Source organism: Lathyrus oleraceus, chromosome 5 (genome assembly GCF_024323335.1).
Source record: "Lathyrus oleraceus cultivar Zhongwan6 chromosome 5, CAAS_Psat_ZW6_1.0, whole genome shotgun sequence".
In the NCBI taxonomy this organism is placed as follows: domain Eukaryota; kingdom Viridiplantae; phylum Streptophyta; class Magnoliopsida; order Fabales; family Fabaceae; genus Lathyrus; species Lathyrus oleraceus.
Window position 1 is genome coordinate 596,915,930 of NC_066583.1, and position 24,583 is coordinate 596,940,512.

General features: G+C 36.6%; 1 protein-coding gene across 1 annotated transcript; it reads right to left on the reverse strand.

The window, feature by feature from the left end:
* Positions 1-6,608: 6,608 nt before the first annotated feature.
* On the reverse strand, positions 6,609-7,353 carry LOC127083386 (AT-hook motif nuclear-localized protein 29-like). The gene has a single exon (XM_051023699.1). It carries the CDS (start codon positions 7,300-7,302, stop codon positions 6,661-6,663), a length of 642 nt encoding a protein of 213 aa, XP_050879656.1. The 5' UTR covers positions 7,303-7,353; the 3' UTR covers positions 6,609-6,660.
* Between the last annotated feature and the right edge of the window lie 17,230 nt (positions 7,354-24,583).

The following is a 24,583-nucleotide window of genomic DNA, read 5'->3' on the forward strand; positions in this document are numbered from 1 at the left end:
GAAAGCTATCGGCAAAGGGTTGATAGGAAAGGCAAGAATCAGAATGATCGTGGGAAACCGTATGCAGTTGGCAAAGGTTTCCAGAGACAAGGTGGGATGAAGAGGCCTAGTGGGGGAGACTCCAGTGCTCCTGCTAAGTGTTACAGGTGTGGTCAGGCTGGACATCGTATCCATGAGTGTACCAGTAATGAGAAGAGGTGTTATAAGTGTGGCAAGGGTGGTCACTTGGCTGCAGATTGCCGGTTGAAGACTGTGACTTGTTTCAACTGTGGAGAGGTGGGTCATATCAGTCCACAGTGTCCTAAGCCGAAGAGAGAGAACCAGTCGGGAGGCAAGGTCTTTGCTTTATCGGGTTCTGAGACTTCTGCAGATGATCGTTTGATCCGAGGTACGTGTTATATTAATGGCTTTCCTCTTGTAGCTATTATTGACACAGGTGCGACTCATTCCTTTATATCTTTGGATTGTGCTGTGAAACTTAAGTTAGAGATATCTGAGATGCATGGAAGTATGATGATTGATACTCCTGCGAAGGGTTCAGTGACTACTACTTCAGTTTGTTTAAATTGTTCTTTGAGTATTTTTGGTAGAGACTTTGGGATGGACCTAGTGTGTCTTCCACTAGTGCAGATTGATGTTATCCTGGGTATGAACTGGTTGGTGTTTAACCGAGTCTATATCAATTGTTTTGATAAGACTGTGATTTTTCCTGAGATTGAGGAAGAAAAGAGTTTGTTTCTATCTGCAAGGCAGGTGAATGAGGCAGTAGTAGATGGAGCAGAGTTGTTTATGCTGTTAGCGACTTTGGAGGCTAAAGATAAACTGGTGATTTGCGATCTAGCTGTGGTGTGTGATTTTCCTGATGTGTTCCCGGAAGAAGTGAATGAATTACCGCCAGAGCGTGAAGTTGAGTTCTCGATTGATTTGGTACCTGGTACTAGGCCGATATCGATGGCTCCGTACCGTATGTCTGCTGTTGAGTTAACTGAATTGAAGAGTCAGTTGGAAGATCTGTTGGATAAGAAATTTATTCGTCCGAGTGTGTCACCGTGGGGTGCACCAGTGTTATTAGTTAAGAAGAAATAAGGTACTATGAGGTTGTGTGTGGACTACAGGCAACTGAATAAAGTGACGATCAAGAATCGGTATCCTTTGCCGAGGATTGATGATTTGATGGATCAGTTGGTTGGTGCGAGTGTGTTCAGCAAAATAGATTTGAGATCGGGGTATCATCAGATACGTGTGAAAACTGAGGATATTCAGAAGACTGCTTTCAGAACAAGGTATGGACATTATGAGTATTCTGTAATGCCTTTTGGTGTGACTAATGCGCCTGGAGTATTTATGGAGTATATGAATAGGATTTTCCATCCGTACCTAGATCAGTTTGTTGTGGTGTTTATTGACGATATTTTGGTGTATTCGAAATCTGAAGAAGAGCATGCTGAACATTTGAGAGTGGTTTTGGGAGTTCTGCGAGAAAAGAAGTTATTTGCTAAACTGTCTAAGTGTGAATTTTGGTCAGAAGAGGTTAGTTTTCTTGGTCATGTGATTTCCAGAGGTGGTGTTGTTGTTGATCCTTCTAAGATAGAAGCGGTATCTAAGTGGGAAGCTCCGAAGTCAGTTTCTGAGATAAGGAGTTTTCTTGGACTTGCAGGTTATTATAGGAAATTCATTGAGGGATTTTCTAAGTTGGCATTACCGTTGACGATGTTGACCAGAAAGGGGCAAGCGTTTGTTTGGGACTCAAAGTGTGAAGAAAGTTTTCAAGAGTTAAAGAGAAAGTTAACTACTGCTCCTATTCTGATATTACCGAGTTCGTCGGAACCATTTGAGGTTTACTGTGATGCTTCATTGTTGGGTTTGGGTGGTGTTTTGATGCAGAATAAGCAGGTTGTAGCTTATGCTTCGAGACAGCTGAGGGTTCATGAGAGGAACTATCCGACACACGATTTAGAGTTGGCAACCGTGGTATTTGTTCTGAAGTTATGGAGGCATTACTTGTACGGGTCAAGATTTGAGGTTTTCAGTGACCATAAAAGTTTAAGGTATTTGTTTGATCAAAAAGAGCTGAATATGAGACAGAGGAGATGGTTAGAGTTTCTGAAGGATTACGACTTTGGTTTGCACTACCATCCGGGTAAAGCAAACGTAGTGGCTGATGCATTGAGTCGGAAATCATTGCATATGTCTATGTTAATGGTTAAAGAATTGGATTTAATTGAACAGTTTAGAGACTTGAGTTTGGTGTGTGAGAGTACTCACAATAGTGTTAAATTGGGAATGTTGAAGTTAACGAGTGGTATTCTGGATGAGATTAGAGAGGGTCAGAAATCCGATGTGTTTTTGGTTGATAAGTTGACTCTAGTGAATCAAGGTCAAGGTGGTGAATTCAGAGTTGATGAGAATGGTGTTTTGAAATTTGGTAATCGGGTATGTATTCCGGATGTTACCGAACTGAAGAAGAGTATTCTTGAGGAAGGACATCGTAGTGGCTTGAGTATTCATCCTGGGGCTACGAAGATGTATCATGATTTGAAAAAGTTATTTTGGTGGCCGGGAATGAAAAGAGAAATTGCGAGTTTTGTTTATTCTTGTTTGACTTGTCAGAAGTCAAAGATTGAGCATCAGAAGCCGTCTGGGCTAATGCAACCGTTGGCTAATCCAGAGTGGAAGTGGGATAGTATCAGTATGGATTTTGTCTCTGGTTTACCGAGAACGATTAAGAATTTTGAAGCTATTTGGGTGATTGTTGACAGATTGACAAAATCGGCTCATTTTATTCCGATCAGAATGGACTATCCATTGGAGAGATTAGCTGAATTGTATATTGAGAAAATTGTAAGTTTGCATGGTATTCCGTCGAGTATTGTTTCGGACAGAGATCCTAGATTTACATCGAAGTTCTGGGAAGGTTTGCAGAGGGCTTTGGGAACCAAGTTGAGATTGAGTTCTGCATATCATCCGCAGACTGATGGTCAGACTGAGAGGACGATTCAGTCACTAGAGGATCTTTTGAGAGCTTGTGTTTTGGAAAAGGGAGGTGCTTGGGATTGTTATTTACCATTGATTGAGTTTACCTACAACAATAGTTTTCATTCGAGCATTGGTATGGCACCATTTGAAGCTTTGTATGGTAGGAGATGTCGGACGCCTTTATGTTGGTATGAGTCCGGTGAGAGTGCTGTGGTTGGACCGGAGATTGTTCAACAGACTACGGAAAAGATTAAGATGATTCAGGAGAAGATGAGGATTGCTCAGAGTCGTCAGAAGAGTTATCACGACAAGAGGAGGAAGTCACTTGAGTTTCAAGAGGGAGACCATGTGTTTCTTCGTGTTACTCCGATAACTGGGGTTGGTCGAGCTTTGAAGTCGAAGAAGTTGACACCTCGATTTATTGGTCCTTATCAGATTTTGGAGAGGATAGGGGAAGTAGCCTATCGTATCGCTTTACCGCCGTCACTTGCGAATTTGCATGAGGTTTTTCATGTGTCTCAGTTGAGGAGGTACATTCATGATCCGTCGCATGTGGTCCAAGTAGATGATGTCCAGGTGAGAGATAACCTGACTGTTGAAACATCACCTATGAGGATTGAGGATCGAGAGTTGAAGCAGTTGCGGGGTAAAGAGATTGTTTTGGTGAAGGTAGCTTGGGGAGGACCAGCAGGTGGCAATGTGACTTGGGAACTTGAGAGTCAGATGAAGGAGTCTTATCCAGAGTTATTCGCTTGAGGTATGTTTTCGAGGACGAAAACTCTTTTAGTGGGGGACAGTTGTAACACCCCGATAAAATAAGATAATTATTTAATTTAAGTTAATAATATATTTATTAATTTAATTAAATAATTGGATTATTATTGGAATTATTATTATTGGGTTATTATTTTATTGGAATAAAAGTTGGAATTAGAAAAGGTCCCATTTAGTAAAAAGGTTTATTTTTCACGTGAAAAGGAAAAAGGGGCAGAAAAGTGGAAAAAGGGCAAAGAGAACCAGAGAACAAGGGTTGAAGAGAGGAAGAACTTGAAGCTGCAGGATTTGCCGGATTAACTCAGGTAAGGGGGGTTTATCGTCGATTTATGGGTATTATGGGATAACATGTAATGGGTAGTGATAGACTATTGATTTACCTCTGATTGGAATGATGTATGATGAAATTTGTGAAATATTGGATGAACGAAATTTGGATTATAAATGGAGGAAATTCGTAGGAATTAGATGTAATAATGTTAGATTTTGTGAAATCGAATAGAGTATGAATTGTGTTAGAAGATATGAACGAATAATATGTAAAATTGGACTGTGGAAGGTTGGATTGGATAGATCTCGTAGCAGAGAAAGCCATAGCAGATCTGGAAGTCTGGTTTCTGGTCATACGCGTATGGCACTAGGCAATACGCGTATGAGATGGTCTGGTACGCGTATGGCACTAGGCAATACGCGTATGGATGAGGAAGATGATGTTTTGAACGTGGTTTGGTCTCTGTTGGTACGCGTATGGGGAAGTGATACGCGTAGCATACGCGTATGAGATGGTGTTACGCGTATGGGATTTGGCTGAGAAATGGGCCATACGCGTATGGGACTAGGCAGTACGCGTATGGGCAGGATTGTGATTTTTCTGTGCTGTTGTTGTGCAGTTTTTGGTTGTTCAGCTGAGTAATGTTATTTAGCTGATGTACGATATATTAGGGATCATTTCCCGTTGTTTTGAGTAGTATAGGTATTAGTAGAGTGTGCTAATACTGTGGTTGTTCTTTGGCATGATCTGATATGCTTATGTGATAAAATATTGATGATGTGTGATGGTATGCATGATCTTGTGAATGTATCAGTTATGTGTGCATTTGTGAATAGACTGTTTTATGGCTTAGAGTGTGAGCATATGTCTATTCTTGAATTGTGGTTGATGATTTAGCATTGCTAGGTGATTAGCATGCATATTGTGGCCTTTATGGTGGTAGCTAATTCCCATGGTGAGGAATTAGTGAGTTAGTCATTTTGGACTGTTGTTGATGTTTGCATGCTAGGTGAATTAGCGTGCATATCATAGCCCTTGGGGTGGTAGCTAATTCCCATGGTGAGGAATTAGTGAGTGAGTCACTAGGTCTCAAATGAGTGGGACTAGTGGGCTTGGTAGCCGTGCCTGGATTTGGACGGTGAGGTGAACTATATGTTCACAAATAGTCGGTACCGCATGCATGGAGTCTCATTGCATAATATGTGTATGGCGTATAATATGAATGGATGTATTCCAATATTATACGTGGGTTTGTGTTGATATTGAGTATGAGCATGAATTGTATTGGTATTGAGTATGATATTTGAATTGATGTGCCGTTACTGAATGTGTGATGTGATTAGGGTGATTAATGTGTTAAATTACTTAACATGACATGATATTTTATAATGTTCATTATATTGATTGAGGAACTCACCCTTACAACTATTTTTCAGGTAACGAGCAGTGATTGAGTAGAAGCTAGTGCTTGGAGTCTAGTGTAGTCTCCTTAGTGGGTCATGCTCTGATAGATGTAACATCGGGATGGGATGTTTTACCTTGTTGAATAATTTTACATGTAATTGTGTTACATGTTCCGCATGATTGATTTAATTTCTATCCGCTGCGTATTATGCAAACGTTTTATTTGATAAATAAATGAGCATGACGATCTACTTTGAGGAATGGTGTGAAGTTGTTTGTGTGACACCCTTAACTGCATAATTACTCTGATTTATATGTTGCTATTTTAATTAAATATTTGGGGTATTTTAGAAGGGTGTTACATAGGATACTTGATCAAAGAATTGATTGCAAATAAAACTGGACAAAATGCTCCAGTCTTGAAATCTACTAGCATTTATGGAAGACCAAACTCTGTTAATCAAATACATGGTGAGATCTTTCATAGTGATATCACATTTAGTGAAACATTTTACTAATATGGAACATTTTAGTAAATTTTACTAAGATGGAACATTTTACTAATAATTTTTTTCCAAAATATTATTAAGCTCCCAATTCACCAAATCTATGACTCCATGGAGGTAAAATATTTATGGTATTGTTAGAGGGAAGTTTTTATGCTATATCAGCTTATATTATCGTTCTTTGGATCTCTTATAAGGTTTGGTTCATCACAACACCACTCTTTTGTTTTATTTCTCTTTTACTATTGTAAATCTTCATTTTCATCTAGATATAAACTCGACCAACCTTCTTGAGCCTACCACACCTAAATTGGCATAATATATCAACTGTCTTAACACCAAGACAGACTAAACGATTAATTTATTGACTTGTCCTGCACCATAACCTTTGTTTTCACTTAATTTAAGATCTATACATGAAATAAATTTGTTTATTAAAAAGATACTATGATTAAACTTAACTTATCATGATAGAGAAATAATTATTCATATTTATTATATATATGGAGAGTCGTAAGTGAATGAGTGAAAAAGAGTAAGTCCAAAACAACGAAATTTTATTCCACCTACAAAATTATTCATTTAAATAAACTGGAATGTTTTAAAAACAAACAATACAATTCCATAATAATATTTATTGAATTTTATTGAACATCAATATGTAAATTACTAATCGATCAAGCTAGAAACATGGAGGTTTGTGTGGTGATTTTGCAGTGCGATAGCATTTTATCCGAATGTACGACCTTGGGTAGAAGAGGACAAATAGTGAGTTTTGGAACTCATCATGTTTATCATTTCAGATGTTGATTCTCCAGCATTGAGAAAGTCAGTATCACTGTTAGTCACATGTTCACGCTCATTTTCTATCAGATCATTGGTCACCAAAGAAATCTTTTCAGGTGCAGTGTTTGCAAAAGAAGCAACCATCAAAGTCACTGGACCTGAAGCCATTAGAGGGGGCATGACATTCCCCCCAATTGCCTGCCCAGACGTCCCCATTAAATAAACTACCAATCCTCCTACACTTGATAGTGTTTCTGAAGGAAAAATTGTACCTGATATCGAGAGTATCTCAAAACTTCCCTGAAGGATTATAACATTTCCTATTGGTTGAAGAAGCCTAACATTCGTCACTATTCCATTTCCATAGAGGATACTGATGCCCCTCCCTTGACGACGAGCGTAATCAAGGAGACTTTGTGACACGTCGGATCCAGAAGTGATCTCAAGGACATGAGAATTTAGTGCATTAGGGTTGTCACGGTTTTCTATGATAGGAATTTTGGGTTTGTTCTTGGAGCCAAGCGGACGCCCTGGAGGCCGACGACCGGGAGTGGAAGATGATGCTTGGTGGTTGTTGTGTGACATGATATCGCTTTCTAGTATTTTGAGTAGTTGTTTTATGTCTTGCTTTGCCAAATCTTCCCACCTTTTAAAATAGAGTTGAATGACCTAAAATTATTATTTTGTTGATATTTAAAAAATTTATATTTCAAAATGAAAAACCATGTAATCTTTTGGGGGGAAACAATGGGAAAAAAATATTCTAAAAAATAATGATGATCACAAGAAAAACTTGTTATGTTTATTATGTTTATTACTTTCTTTTATATATTTATATCGCCCACAAGATTCACTCACTTACCCCCAAACAATATTTGTTATTTTATTCCATTACATTTAGTTATTCTCTTTGACCAATGTTATTCTCTTTGACCAATGTTATTCACTCTCTAAAAACAAACTAAATTATTGAATCCATTTATTGCATATATCAATTAAGTTAATTTACTTATTTTTTTAATTCATTAAAAGATATATTTTTTTAATAAAACATATAAATAATTTAGTGTCAAGAATAATATTTATTTATTTTTATTAAATATTTAATATATCAATTTTGACTTATAAATTATTAGTATTTGATGAGATAACACAGTTGTTGACTTATTTGTTATAATTTGTTAAAATCATTGTTGTACATACTAAACGTATTGTTTTTCATAAGAAAAGTAATATAATGTTACCAAAAAATTGAATTGTGTTTAATATTATCAGAGACTAAACCCATTTTGTACAATTTTTTGTGTTTAATTTGTTTAAAAAACAAAATAATCACCTTAATAAACACTTTTTTTTTATATTATGAAAAAAAAGTTTAGAATCAAAATTTGTTTTGAATAATTTCTCTAAAAAATAATTTTGATAGCTATTTTTTTAATAAGTGATTTTCATTTGTTAAAGAATCACAAAACATAAGTTTTTTTTATAAAATAAAATAAATAATAATAAAAAAATTATTAAATGTAAAAGGTTTTCTTTTTGCATATATATATATATATATATATATATATATATATATATATATATATATATATATATATATATATATATATATATATATATATATATATATATATATATATATATGTCAAAGAGGGTAACTAAATACAATGAAAAGAAGATAACAAGTATTAGTTGGAATAAGTAAGTGAATCTCGGGGGCGTTGTAAATATATAAGAGAAAGTAATGTCCATTACACTTTTTTTTTTCATCATTTTTATTCGAATGTTTTTTTTCTCCCATAGTTTTCTTCTAAAAGATTACATGATTTTTAATTTTGAAACATAAAAATTAAAATATCAATAAAATAATAATTTTAGGTCATTCAACACTATTTTAAAAGTTGAAAAGTATTGGCAAAGCAAGACATTAAAACTACAACTCTCACCATTAGAAAGTGATAATATGTCATACAACAACCACCAAGTGTCATCCTCCACTCCCGATCGTCTTCCTCTTGATTGTCCACTAGGCTCTAAGAACAAACCCAAGATGTCTATCATAGAAAAACATGACAATTCCAATGCACTGAGTTCTCATATCCTTGAGATCTCTTCCGGATTTGACATGTCACATAGTCTCTTTAATAACGCGCATCGTCAAGGGAGTGGTATCAATATCCTCTATGGAAATGAAATAGTGATGAATGTTAGGCTTATTCAATCCACAAGAAATGTTGTAATCCTTCAAGGATGTTTGAGATACTTTCGATATTAGGTACAATTTTTCCTTCGTAAATATTATTAAGTGCATGAGAATTGGTAGTTTATTTAATGGAAACATCGAGGCAGTTTGGGGGAGTGTCATGCCCCCTCTAATGGCTTCAGGTCTAGTGAATTTGACAGCTTCTTTTTCAAATAGTGCATTTGAAAAATATTTCCTTGGTGACCAATGAACCGATAGAAAATGAGCGCGGACATGTGACTAAAAGTAATACTCAATGCTAGAGAATCAACATCTAAAATGATAAACATCACGAATTCCATCACCACTCATTTCACATCTTCTACCCAAACTCATATATTTGGATGAGATGCTACGGTACTGCAAAATCACCACCCAAACCTCCTTGTTTCTAGCTTGATCGATTAGTGATTTACATGTTGATGTTCAATAACTATCAATAAATATTTTTATGTACTTGTATTTTTTTAGCATTGGAATTTATTTAAACGAATAATTTGTGGGTGGAATAATTTTTTTTATTTTTGGACTTGCTCTTTTCCATTCATTTATTTATTACTCTCCATATATATATATATATATATATATATATATATATATATATATATATATATATATATATATATATATATATATATATATATATATATATATATATATATATATATATATATATATATATATATATATATATATATATATATATATGGGTTTCAGAGCTGATGGAGAAATGGTCATTATGTTCAATGTAGCCCTTTTCCAATATATATCACAAATTTCAAATTTTTAAAGATCTATGGAGTCTCGCCATTTGCAAACTACCATTCCATCAAATAAATTTAAGCCTTTATCCAATTATTTGCACTCTTATTTGTTCCTATTCAACAAATGTTTTGCATGTTTTAATTGAGAAATATCATTGTTTTAAATAAATGAATTTTTCATAATTTGTTTTTAAACAAAGTGAACATTCACAATGATAAAAGGATACTTGGGATGTCTTCAGTGCTCTCCCAAGGATGGTATGATTCCCAACAAGGTAAGACATTTGTTCATATCCCCAGCATGTGGGCATCCCTTTCCTTCAGAGCCAGTTTGTGCTTTCCTCCTGAGCAGAGTGGTTGATGAAGAAGTTTATCTTCCTTCAGCGGAGTCATGATCCTTTCTCCTCAGCAAATGTGATCTCTTTGGTAATGCAATATATGGTGATGACCCTAGAGACTTCTGATTGGTGATTGTTCTCCATAGAGATCCATCCTCCCCTTTGATAATTTCCCCAATAGAGTTGCTTCTACGGCAGATTTTATCTGTACGATGATCCTGTCCCCAGCTGGAATGAATGATGATCATTCCCCTGCAGAGATCGTTGTTTCCTGGTATCTCTGATCCCCATCAAATTAGATGTTCTCTAGTGGGTCTGGCTTTCTCTCTCGAGATGTAGTACTGGATGGTTGTTCATCGATTATTGAACTTGTTTGTGTTAGATATGTCTGTTTTGTCAGCATTCATCATACATCAACCACACATATATGCATATAATTTTGACATTTCAAATATTCATGTCGTATTATTTGTCATAAATATCTTTGTTTGTTATCTCCTACTAGTTGGTAATATATTTCCCCAAGCAGATGTTTGTGTCTGATCTCCCCATGTAGAGTCAGCCCCTATAAGTAGAAAGCGTCTATCCTTTCTTCCATATTCCCCACTGAGTTATGTCCTCGTGGATGATTGATATTTCAGTTTCCTCCCAGAATATATATTGGAATGGAATTATTCCCCGGAGTTATATCCTCGTAGAGATGAGACTTGTTTCTTCGCGCCTCTCTAGTTTGATCCTAGATCGACTTCTTGAGTTTTCCCTGCGCTTCCCCCGAGGTTTGAATGAATGATTGCTCAGTAACCAGTAATTATTCATCTTTTTCCCCGGCGGAGTCTGTGGTTTTCTACCTTTATACCGGTAGTTGTAAACCCTATTTTATCCTTTTGCAGAGTTAACCTTATTTTGTTCATCCTAACCGATGATGGTTACTCTTCTATGGTTTTCTACCCACTATTGGTAGATGTAATCCCCTCTTTGACGGTTACCTTTATCTAATATTCGGTATTGATATTCCTTCACCTTTTGAGTATATCTCCTAGTAACCGGTGATATACCTCCCAGATCATTGCCTTTGTCAATGTATCCCCGGCGAGTCATCTTTCATTTACCGATTGTCGGTAATGATTGATTCTCCCTTTGTGAATTGGTCATCATTTTATACCTAGTAATTGGTATCCCAATGTCTTTTCTTTCGGTCGATTTATCCTTCATTAACCCATTAACCGGTTATGGATAATCTTCCATGTGAGTGGGTTATCTACGTTCTGACGATAATAGATAATATATCTCATGCACTCTTTGGTCAAAGTCTTTTGCTCTTCCCCAGTCGAGTAAGATTCGTATCCCCTTTTATGGAGTCGAATGTCCATCTTGTAATCGAGTTTGCTTTTCAGCCCTCTTTTGGATGATGAGTGTCTTGGAAATATTCCCCAATTCACGCCTTGGTTGGTCACCTATTATATGCCCAGTAACCGGTATCCCTGGTGTTCCTTCCCTTCTGCTCCCTATTATGACTTTGTGTCCCTTGTGGAGTCAGTTTTTCCTGAGTTGAAATATACCTTTTAGATCTTCCTCATATGATTTTGGATGTTTGATATCTCTCACCCTTATACCGGTCTTAGATATTCATCCCCCCGAGCATGTTGTTCTTTCACCTTTATACCGATGTTTTGATCACATGGCTCCTTCAGCTTATTACCCAGTAGCCGGTAATACCTCATCCCGTTGTTTCCTCAAAGGAGTCCTGTTTGGACATTCCTCAGTGGAGTCCCTTAGTGGATTTTCCCCATCTGAGTCCGGATTTTCATCCGAAGTATCCTTTGTGGATAGTTCCGCTGTATTGGCATATTCCCCAATACATGCATCTTTGAGTCAGCTCGAGTCCTTCCATTGATTTATTTCCATGGAATCCCTCTCGTGTCTCTCAGCAAATCACAAGTCGTGACCTGCTCACGCAATTTATCTCCTTTCTTATCCCCATAAGAGTCCCAGAGTCTCTGTCCCATGGAGTGAATTACTCATATGGATTGTCAGTTTCTTCGGATTTCTTTTCTTCTTTGTGGACACATATCCCCACAGAGTATTACCTTTTGCATACATACATTTGCATCATGAGGTCTCTTAGGGACCAAAATTAGTCTCTTTGTTATTGTTTAAGCCCATTCTACCTCGTCGGGATAAATATTTTAACCTTCACTTCTCCGGCTAGAATGACCTTAAATAGGGGCATCTATAAGACCCCAATTTTGACCCTAAGATCCCTCATGACATCATAACATGGCATTTGCATAGCCTCAAGGATCATAAGCATCTTGGTTCCCTTTGCCTTTGGGTGGGACCTCTTGTGAGTGGTTTGAGATCACCAAGCATGCTTGAATTGTATATTATTTCTTTTCTCATTTTATTTACTAACCAAAAGCACAAAAAATATGTCACTAACATCTTTTGTTTGTAGCTTGAGCAGTCACAAGGTCTAAAGCTTCTAGGAGACCCTATGTGTATTGATATGGTCAAGAGAAGATGAAAGCAAGCATGACTATGGTTCTCAAATCTCTCATACATCAAATATGCCTCCCAAGTTTCTCAATTCATTATTTTTATCAAAGAAAATCAAAGGGCTTGAGGCTTGTTTCCCAGGGAAACCCTAATTCATTTGTTCATCAACCGTGCCTTGCTCATGAAGCAACCTCAGCCCATGGTCAAATACAATCAAGGGAAGTTCTTTAATTCATCATTTCATGCATATTTTAACTTATTTGAGTGTCCTCAATCATCCATTCATCAAGATACGAGTTTTGGACTTGAGAAGTTGATCAGTCAATTCATCTGACTATTTTGAAATACACTGAGACCTAACTTTTTATGTGTTGGTCAAATGGAGATGACCACAAGATAAAAAATGTTCTTAAGGACAATATGAACAACTTTCATGTTCATCAAAAATTTATTTGAGCTTGGAAGGTCATCATCCATTCCAAGATATTATAAGTCATTTTGACTGAAACCCTAATTTTGGGTCAACTTCCCAAGAACATAACTCATTCATTTTTCATGGTTTGGAGATGGTATCAAATGAATTGGAAAGATTAAGATGTCTACTTAAAATTTTATATTGAGCAAAATTGCAAAATTTTAAAAGAAATACATGTGATAATGCAAAACATTATAGGTCACTTTGGACCAAATGCATTGAAATGTGAAAAAGTCCAACTTCAAGTGCCCATAACTTCTTCATAAAAAATTCAAATTATGCAAAATTTGAGTCCAAATATAGTTCCTTGAAAAGATCTACAACTTTCATGTTGAAGGTTTTGTCATTTGGAGCTTGCATCATTGAAACAGAAGGGCTTGAACTTTGGCCAATTTTGGAAATTTCACATATGCATGTTTTGCACCCTACACTTCAAGCTCAATTTTCATTAATTTCCAAGGCCCACTTGGAGTTTTGATAAACATGACATTTGTTCCTTATGCAACAAGCTTTCCAACTATTATCCATAAGGCTATGTTTCAAATTTGGAAGTGCCATTTTCGAAGAGGAGAAAGTTTTAGTGCATTTTTGGAAATTCATTGAAAATACATTGCATAAGCTTATGACCTCATTTCTGCATGTCCATTTCATCTTAATTTGGTAATAGCTTGCAATTCCAATCAGAATTAGGCCCTCCATGCGCCTGTACAGGCCCATGCATGGAGGCCCTCTTCTCCCATGCACACAATTTTGATCATGCTTGCAGCTCCCTTCATCTATAAATACAAGGCCTTGGCTTCATAATTTCTCAACCTGAAGGCGCCCTACATGCTGTGCAACTGAAATCCAACCCTCATACCAAATGAACTCTCTCTTTTCTCTCAAATTTTCAGATCTAGAATTCAGTTTCCTCAACTGTTTTCTTAGATCTAAAAGTTCCTAAACCTTCTCAACTTGATCCATAGAGCCTTCTGTTTGCAAAAGAACCCAAGGATCTTGACTCAATTCCTCACAATTCAAAGGTTTTCCTCAACTGAATTTTGCTTCGAATTAGCTTGTATATGGTTCCATTTCCCTTGCTTTTGTGTGATCTGAAGTCCTCTGCATAGAGGCAACATTATTGTGCTTTCAATTTTTGAAAATCATTGAGTTCACTTGAACACCATAAAACGTCCACCTCTGATTTCTCTCAATCTAGAGATCTAGAGTGGAATTGAGTGGCACAGTGGTGATGTACATCACTCCACCTTTCGTTTGATACCTGGATCGCGCGTTTTGGTTCACATTTATGTCTCTGTAATTTTTGGACTTCGCCGGAGCTGGCCGGAGAAGACGGTGGCGCTGGCCACCGTCTGGTCTCTAGATTGAATCGTGACCGTGGATTTCCATTTCCAGATTTGATCTAGGCCCTTCAATGTTATGACCAAATTAATGGCTAAGTGTGGTTGCATTGACTGAAGCGTTTGATATGCACGCATGTGTGATCCGTATGATCTGCCAGCTCATTTAATGAGCTTCATCCAACGCTTCTCCTTTTTTTCTTATTTTTAATTCTTATTTCTATTTTCTTTTATTTCTTTTAATTCCATTTTATTTCTAAAATTCATATCTCTCTCATTATTGGTCCAAAAATTATGGGACCAATTGCATTATTTCTCTTTTACTTTCTAGTTTCTAAAAATGATTTTTAATATTTTTTATTTTATCATTTTCTATTTTTTAGTAATTTTCTATTTTCTGGTCATTTTTAATTCATTTTAAATAGTTTTTGATATTCAAAAAATACAAAAATATTTTTCCAACCTCTTTGAATGATGATAGATCTATGAAAAATATTCTCATCAATTTATTAATTGATTTGAGATTTATTTGAGATTTTAATTCAATTAGGTTATTTTTATGCATTTTTAATTGATTTAAAATAGTTTCTGACTTTTAAAAATGCTGAAATTTTTTGTCAAACTTTGTTTGACCTTGTTGAACTTGGGATAATTCACTTGGACTTTTCAAAGTGATTTGAAGTGAATTTGAAGTTTGACCTTTCTTTATTATTTTTATTCAAGTTTATTTTAAATATTGAAAATGCCAAAAATATTTTTATTTGTTTCTTGACTTCTAATCTTCATTATGCTTCTGTTTTCTATTGTTTGACCTTGATCTTCTCTATCTTTGGTCATAGCTTGTTGATTATCTCTTCTTCTTCTCCTTCTTCTTTTTCTTTTTTGATCAATGAGTTAAAGATTGGTGGTTAGCATTGATTAGGGAGGTTTAATCTTCCTTAATTCAAATCTAATTCATCTTGATCATGGATCAAGTGAATGACTTTGCATTAAGGATAGATTGCTTTCTAAATCATGCAAAGAACCTAAATCAATACAAGATCATTTCTCATGTTCTTTTTTGGCATGGCAAGTTATTGGAGTTTGATTCACTAATCAAGACCCCTAACTTGTGTTATTGCCTACATTATTATTGACCGACCTCAGATAGTTGTGACTTCTACATAAGTCCAATTACGATTGCTTAACATAGCGCTAAATTTGCCTTATGGCACACTAACTACTAACACTAACCATTAACCATTAACATTTAATTCTTGCTCTTTACATTTATGCAATTTATAATTCTTGTACATAATATTCATTTGCTTTTCCCTTTGCTCATTTGAGCACATGTTTATGTTAATGCAATTTGCCTTTTGCTCACTTGAGCACATAATTGTGTATATATTATTGTGCTTGTGTTTTGATTTGATTGTTGTGGACCAAATGCAAAGAAATGGACAAATGGACTTAGTTTCTAGGACATTCCCTATGCAAATTGAAGTAAAAGGACCTTAATGTTGAAGATGAATTAGAAGGATCAAGTATCTAAACTCACTCTTGTCCATTCTTGATTTGCTTCATAAAACTCTTTGATGTGTGTGCTCTTGTGTTAGGGGATCCTATGAGAGCTCAAATTGAAGAACCATTGCCATGGTCATCCAAAATGAAAGATACAAGAGACATTGGGGATCTTCTAAGGAGCTTGTTTGATTATGTTGATTGCTTGAGCTTATTACTTATTTTGCTTGCATATTCCAAAGGATGGGAGCTACTTGGATCATCAATATGATCTCAAGAGAGGAACTCCATTTGTGGTCTTGTTTCTTATCCCTCATCTCTTGTATACTTAGGATTTAGCCATTCTTCTTCTACCCTCCACTCTAACCCAAGCCAAAACTTTTTGTGCAAACATTTAACACTTGTTTTTTTAAACATTAGAAACCTAAGCCTTATGCTTTTGATTTTCAAACTTTATTTTCATAACACTTATTTTGAATTGAACTTTTAAATCAACTTTGACCATATTTTGTAAATACTTTTCATTGGTAAATACCACTCATTGAAATACCTTTTTTATGGTTTCAATGGCCACTCTCTTAATCAAAACTTTTTCATAACCTTTAGCTATTAGGTTTGAGTTATCCTTGAGGTAGATGTAATACTCACCTATATCCTTAGTGATGGACAATGAGTCTTCCATGCTTATTATAGGGTTAACCCCTCACTAGCATGTTGAAGCTATCCTCACATGGTGGATTTGTGGTTTTAGGTTGAGTTTTCTCCCTTGGATAACAAAAGACCTTAAGGCTTTTGGACAAATCAATTCATCAACTTGTTTTGAGATTTTTACCCCGAACTACGAGGTTTTGATCCTAATCTTTTTTAAGATGGTACGTAGGCAATGGGTTTATCCATCCAAACACAAAATGTAAATAACTTATATATTCTCTTCTCATCTCTTCAATCATGTTTGCACAAACAAATTTTCACAAAATACCAACCTTACAACAAATGTGAAAAGGGCTCTCTAGGAGTACCTAGGATGTTTTGGGTGCTTAAAACCTTCCCATTGCATAACCAACCCTCTTACCCCGATCTCTGACATTTTTACTAGTTTTTTATTCGATAAAACTTTTAGGTTTTTGTTCGCTTTCTAACCATTCCTTTGGATAAATAGAAGTGCGGTGGCGACTCGACTTGTATGGTTTACCTTGGATTTAGTCAATATCTCTAATGGTAACGAATACCCTACTACACTCCCTTCCTATATCCATTGTTAATGAGGAACACTGTGAGTCTATCATACGAAGCCCTAGGAGCTTGTTTCAAACCATAGAGGGTTTTCCTCAGCTTATACACATGCTTTGGAAGATTTGGATCTGTAAACTGTTTAGGTTGTTCAACATACACTTCCTCATTTAAGTAGCCATTCAAGAAGGCATTTTTTACATCCATTTGGAACAGTTTAAACTTCAGAATACATGACACTCTAAGCAATAGTCTAATGGACTCAAGGCGAGCTACAGGGGAAAATGTTTCATCAAAGTCAACTCCTTCAACTTGAGTGTATCCTTGTGCTACTAATCTTGCTTTATTTTTAGTAACCACCCCTTGTTCATCAGATTTATTCTTGTAAACCCACTTTGTTCCAATGACATTTATTCCTTCAGGTCTTGGAACCAGTTCCCATACTTCATTTCTCTTGAATTGGCCTAACTCTTCCTGCATGGCATTGATCCAGAATTCATCACTCAGGGCTTCCTTGATATTCCTAGGCTTAATCTTGGACACAAAACAACCATGTGAGATCACTTCCCTTGATCTAGTTGTGACCCCTTTATTTGGGTCTCCTATAATGAGATCTTTAGGATGATCCTTCTGAATTCTGATTGAGGGTCCCTTATTAGTTTTGTCAGCTTCAAGTTCAGCTTGAGTGAGTTCACTCTCATTACTTTTGTCTGGGCAATCAGCTGGGGGATCATTTAGGGATGTCTCAACATCGTCTATGACATCAGTCTATTGATCATCAACCATAACATTGATAGATTCCATCATTACTTTTGTTCTAGAATTAAAGACTCTAAATGCTCTGTTGTTTGTTGAGTAGCCCAGAAACATTCCTTCATCACTCTTGGGATCCATCTCCCTTCTTTGTTCACGGTCAGTAAAGATATAACATTTACTACCAAACACATGGAAGTATTTGACTGTAGGTCTTTCCCTTTCCAGACTTCATATAAAGTGGTAGGAGTCCCTTTCTTCAAGGTTACTCTGTTGTGAACATAGCAGGCTGTGTTCATAGCTTCAGCCCAGAAGTGGTAGGGTAATTTCTTAGCATGAATCATAGCTCTGGCTGATTCTTGGAGAGTTCTATTTTTCCTTTCTACCACACCATTTTGCTGAGGAGTAATGGGAGATGAGAACTCATGACTAATTCCCTCTGATGCACAGAATCCAGCAAGTTTGTTGTTCTCAAATTCTTTCCCATGACCACTTCTGATTCTGATAACCTGACTTTCTTTTTCTCTTTGAAGTCTTAGACAAATATCTTTGAAGACTTCAAATACATCAGATTTTTCTCTTATAAAATTGACCCAGGTGTATCTGGAGAAGTCATCCACCACTACATAAGCATACTTCTTCCCACCAAGACTTTCCACCTGCATGGGTCCCATCAAGTCCATATGGAGAAGTTCCAGCACTCTGGAAATGATGTCATGTCTGAGCTTCTGATGTGACATCTTTGTCTGTTTACCATTCTGACACTCCCCACAAACTCTTCCTTCATCAATCTTCAAGTTTGGAATTCCTCTAACAGCTTCAACAGATATAATCCTCTTCATTCCTTTAAGATGCAGATGACCCAATTTTTGATGCCATATCTTCACTTCTTCTTCTTTGGATAGAGTACACATTGATGAATAACCAGTTTCTTGAGAACTCCATATATAATAGTTATCCTTAGACCTGACTCCTTTCATGATCACTTCATTTTCTTTATTAGTAATCAGACATTCAGTTTTTGTGAAGTTTACAGTTAGACCTTGGTCACATAGTTGACTGATGCTTATTAGGTTTGCAGTTAATCCTTTAACAAGTAGGACATTGTCAAGGTTAGGGACTCCATGGTAGTTTAGCTTTCCAATCCCTTTGATTTCACCCTTTGCTCCATCACCAAAGGTTACATAGCTGGTGGCATGAGGATGAAGGTCGGTTAGTAGGTTTTTATTTCCAGTCATGTGTCTGGAGCATCCACTGTCAAAATACCAGTCTTCTTTGGTTGAAACTCTGAAGGAGGTGTGAGCTATTAGGTTAGTAACACCAGTCCTAGGAACCCATTGTTTTCTGTTGACAGTGATGTGATGTTTGGGTCTAGGTTGATGATGAGAAGGACTAGGATAGCCATATAATTTAAAGCAGAATGGTTTTATGTGACCAAATTTTCCACAGTAATGACATCTCCATCTTTGGTGTTTTCCTTTCTGCTGTATTCCCTTATGATGTTGTGACATATGATGTGACATCTTTGGTTTGCTACCAGTGTGACTACACTCAGGTTTGGATTCATTGAACCCAAGGCCAGACTTGTCTCCTGCCATTTGTCCAGTCTGGAGAATTTTGTCTAAGGTGTCAGATCCATTATTTAGCATTCTGACATACTTTTTCATCTCATCCAGTTTGGAATTCAAGAACACTGCTTCAGTCTTCAACTTCGAGATGGTTTCCAAGTGTTCTGCCTTCTCATTCTCCAATTGTTTTATCACTTTCTTCTGACTTTCAACATGTTGACACACTTCTTCACTTCTGTGGCACAACTTTCTGTAGGTAGTGGCTAACTCATCAAAGGTTACTTCATCATCACTTGAGTCTTCATCAGAACCCCATCTTCCAGTCAAGGCAGTCACAAGATTTGCAGACTCTTTTGTTTCACTTTCATCATACCAAGTAGCAGCAAGACTCTTCTTCTGTTTCTTGAGGTAGGTCCCACACTCAGCTCTAATGTGTCCATACCCATCACATTCATGGCACTGAACTCCTTTTCCTTCTTTGGACTTTTCATCAGATCTTGTTCTTCTTCCAGCATTATTAGACCTACTGATGTCAGATGAGATGTTCTTGACATTAGACTTAGACCTTACATCCATCTCTTTCAGAAGATTTTTGAACTGTCTTCCCAGTAACGCTACATCATTTGCCAGATCTTCATTAGTATCTTGACTACTTTCTTCCTCTTTTTCTTCAGTGTTTGGCATGAAAGTTGTGCTTTTGAATTTCTTTTCAGATCCATCACACATTCCCAACTCAAATGTTTGGAGGGATCCAATTAGCTAATCCACTCTCATATTGGAAATGTCTTGAGACTCTTCTATGGCTGTCACTTTCATGGCAAATCTCTTAGGAAGTGACCTGGGTATTTTCCTCACTAGTTTTTCATCTGACATCTTCTCACCCATGGCTCCTGAGGCATTAGAAATTTCAAGGATATTCATATGAAATTCATGAATATTTTCATCTTCTTTCATCCTCAAATTTTCAAACTTGGTAGTGAGGAGCTGCAGTCTAGACATCTTCACTCTAGAGGTGCCTTCATGAGTGGTTTTGAGAATATTCCAAGCATCTTAAGCCACCTCACAATTGTTTACCAATCTGAAGATGATCTTATCAACCCCATTGAATATAGCATTCAATGCTTTAGAGTTCCCAAGGGCTAGATCATCCTCCTCCTTGGTCCATTGTTCCTCAGCCTTCTTATCAGTTGTAGCTTCTCCTTCCTTAGTAACAACTGGATGTTCCCAGCCTGTTAAAACAACCTTCCAAGCCTTATTATCCAAATATTTTAGGAAGGCTTCCATTCAAGGTATCCAGTAGTCATAGTTGGATCCATCCAGAATAGGTGGTCTATGAATAGATCCTCCGTCTCTATCCATAGTACCAGAAAGTAACGTCCCTAGATCTCACCCAGAACCAGAGCAGGATGCCTGCTCTGATACCAATTGAAATTCTGGTATCAGATATGAGATGTCGAAGGTAATGTCATGACACTAATATCTGAACAATACAAACAGGATAAAAGATAAAGAACAGTAATGCAAGAGACATAAGCAATTGTTAACCCAGTTCGGTGCAAACTCACCTACGTCTGGGGGCTACCAAGCCAGGAAGGAAATCCACTTAACAGAATTAGTTCAAAGACTCTCAGTAAACAACTTCAAGTTACAGTCTTTTCATATAATCTCTACCCGGGTGACTTCTACATAAGAACTCTTAGATATGAGATCCTACTCACTCCCCCTCAATCACAGCAGTGATATAAAACAAGAATTACAATGAAAAGAAGACACTCTTTAAAGACGCATACTTGATCTTGCTTAAAAGATTCAATCAAGTAAACATACACTCATACGTCAAAGCTTAGAGTGGATAAATTACAACTCAAAAATCAGTCCAATTCAATCATTTATGGATGAATGAATAGCTTACAATACACACGACCACACAAGACTCAAACCCTTATTCTCTCTCAATATTCTGTTCGTTATTTCTTATGTGTTAAAACCAGGTTTTCCATGCCCTATTTATAGAATCGTTTAGCTGGGCTTGGACATCATAAAACCCTAAAACTATTTTCCATTCATATCTTCTCATGACAGCTGATTATACCTCGTTGGAAAATAAGTCAATCTGGTTGTAATTACTGATTGAATGACGCATTCAATCATCTCTTCAATCATACATAGATTATCATGAAAAACTCAATCACATAATACATAACATTCAGACGGAATGTTCTGTATACAGATGTCATGACATCGGGTCTGACATCTCAGTAAAATCCTGCATATTCACGTTTTAAACACCCTGCAGGTACATGTTATCTTATGTCAAGACAACACTTGTGACAACTTGTGAACACTCTAGGTTTTACCAAAATTGCTACCAACACATAGAACCAACATTATTAAATCAAATTCGTAAATAAACTTAACCATATTGACTTAAATTTCAACAGACAAAACGAACCAATAACCCCATCCAAATTTTTGGCCCTATGTGCCATTTCTTATTAAACTTTTATTAAAAGCAATTCACCAACTTATTTGAAATTTTTACCATGAACTATGAGGTTTTGATCCCTCATTTTTAAGTTGGTACGTAGGCACGAGACCGAAGGTCTTGTCAAACACAAAACTATAATCAATGAATTCTTTTCTCACCTCTACACTCTATTATTCTCAAACATCTTTTATACCAAAACATATGCGCACATAAAAGGGATCCCTAGTAGTACCTATGACACTTTGGGTGCTAACACCTTCCCTTTGTGTAACCAATCCCCTTACCTGTAATCTCTGGCATTTTATTAGTTTTGATTTGAAAACTTCTTATCTTTGGGTTTTGTTTGTACTCTTCCCTTTTCATTTGGAAATGATAAAAGTGCGGTGGCGACTCTGGTTTTATTGACGTCAAGTTTATCTATAACTTGATGGTCATGAAATTATCACTATACAAATTAAGTGGCGACTCTACTGGGGATTAGTCCTCAGTGGGTTCAACGTACTTGTTATGTGTATATATTTGTATATTTGATGTTTGTATATGTTGTTTGTGTGATATAATATGTCTGTTATGCTTGGTGATCTTTGGGTGGTGAGATAAGTTCTAACCCAAACTTGAGTGCAATTAAGATAGGAGGATGGTATAGTCATGTTCAACTTGTGTGGAGTAGTCGTTAATAAGTTGGCTTGAGACCCGTCTACTCAGTGGAGACCTCTTCAGAGTCACTGATGTCACACGAGTTATTATGGATAGGCATTACTTTATATGATTTGGGGTATGAGAAGCTAAAGACCGTAGAACATTTATCCCAACTTGGCCTATTTAGGACATAGTGCAGAGACTGTTCAGGTGTAGACTTGATCACAGTTGTTATGCGATACTACACTCAGATGAGCTTCTCTTGATAATATTATGGGTTGATGAGTCAGTCATCCTAACCTATAATATCTGATAGATGGGATTAAGACTTTGGGAACTTCTTAGAACTTGATCTACAAGTTTTTATCCTTAATACACTCCTTTGGGATGGTTCTTAACCTTACTCCATGATCGTGACTCACAACGAACTCTTTGATTCTCAGTTGATCCGATCAAGTCTCATAAATATCAATGGAATTTGGGTATTGATAAGGTGAAAACCATAATCCACCAAAATGCATGATTAGTCTTGATGATGACTTGATCCATCCCTTGACCTTTGTTTGTGTTTATGTTGTGTGTGATCCCTTGTGTGTGATTGTTGCATTCATGCATACATGCGCATCATGACATCCATCACAGAAAATAAATTTCAAGGAACTAAGGTCTTATTTGTAAATATTTCCAGACCATGGATTATGGACGAAGGAACACTAAGAAGTATAGTTTCAGATGTCCTAATTTGAAAAAGGTAAGGAAGTTGTCATCTTTCGTATTAGATCCCTGGGACTTCAAGCAACGTCATGAGAAGCTCTTGTTTGTGTTATCTACTAATGGGGTTAAAGGACTTCTGAGTGTTTTAGTCCAGTTCTAGGACCCTCTCTACCGGTGCTTCACTTTTCCCGATTATCAGCTTGTGCCTACATTAGAAGAGTATGCTCATCTTTTGGGTATACTTGTATCTGAAAAAGTACCTTTTAGTGGATTATAGGATATTCTCAAATCTCATGTCATAGCTGAAGCTCTTCATTTGAAGAAATCTGAGATTGATGCTCATTTGGTGAAGAAAGGAGGAATTCTTGGTCTGACTTCTGAGTTTCTCATTGGTAGGGCTACTGTTTTTGCTTAAGCCGGTAACATGGATGTTTTTGAAGTCATCTTTGTATTGCTCATATATGGTTTAGCCTTGTTCCCTAACATGAATGGTTTTATTAATGTTAACACCATTAGAATATTCTTGATTGGGAATCTTGTTCCTACTATGTTGGGTGACATGTATTTCTCTTTGCATTTGAGGAATTCTAAAAGTGGTGGGACTATTGTGTGATGTGTTCCTCTTCTGTACAAATGGTTTATTTCGCACTTGCCCAAGACGCCTACTATTTTGGAGAACAAGTGATGTCTATGGTGGTCTTAGAGACTTATGTCTCTCACTAATGATGATATTGTTTGGTATGATTCTGCATTGAGTAGCTTGGATATTATTGACAATTGTGGTGAGTTCTCTAATGTGCCTCTCATTGGTACGCAAGGAGGAATCAACTACAACCTGTCGCATCTCGAAAAATACGATTCCTCGCGATGGTCGCGGAAAAAATTATGTTCGAACAGAGTCGCCACCGAACTTTATTTATCCCAATGAAGGAATAGGAAAATATCGATAAAACCTTTAGGAAATGGAATAATGGTCGTCGCAACCATATTCGGGTTTCGGAGTTCATTACGCAAGGGGAAGGTATTAGCACCCCTTACGTCCGTTGTACTCAACGGGAACCTTTTAGTTCTGATGTGCGTTTCGAGTGTTAATTTATGTTTGTTTGTTATGTTTGGGTTATAAAATATTGAAAATACAAATGGATGAGAACCTCAGAAAGGAGAAAGGGAAGGTTTTTTATTAGTGTGCTCGCGAAGATACATCAATCTCCTGCCTACTTATCCTTATGGTGTAATAAGGAAGTCAGAGCATTCGTAGTTCGGGGAACTACGGTTGGTTGGTGTCTTTTACCGGACAACTGTTTAGATCGTGT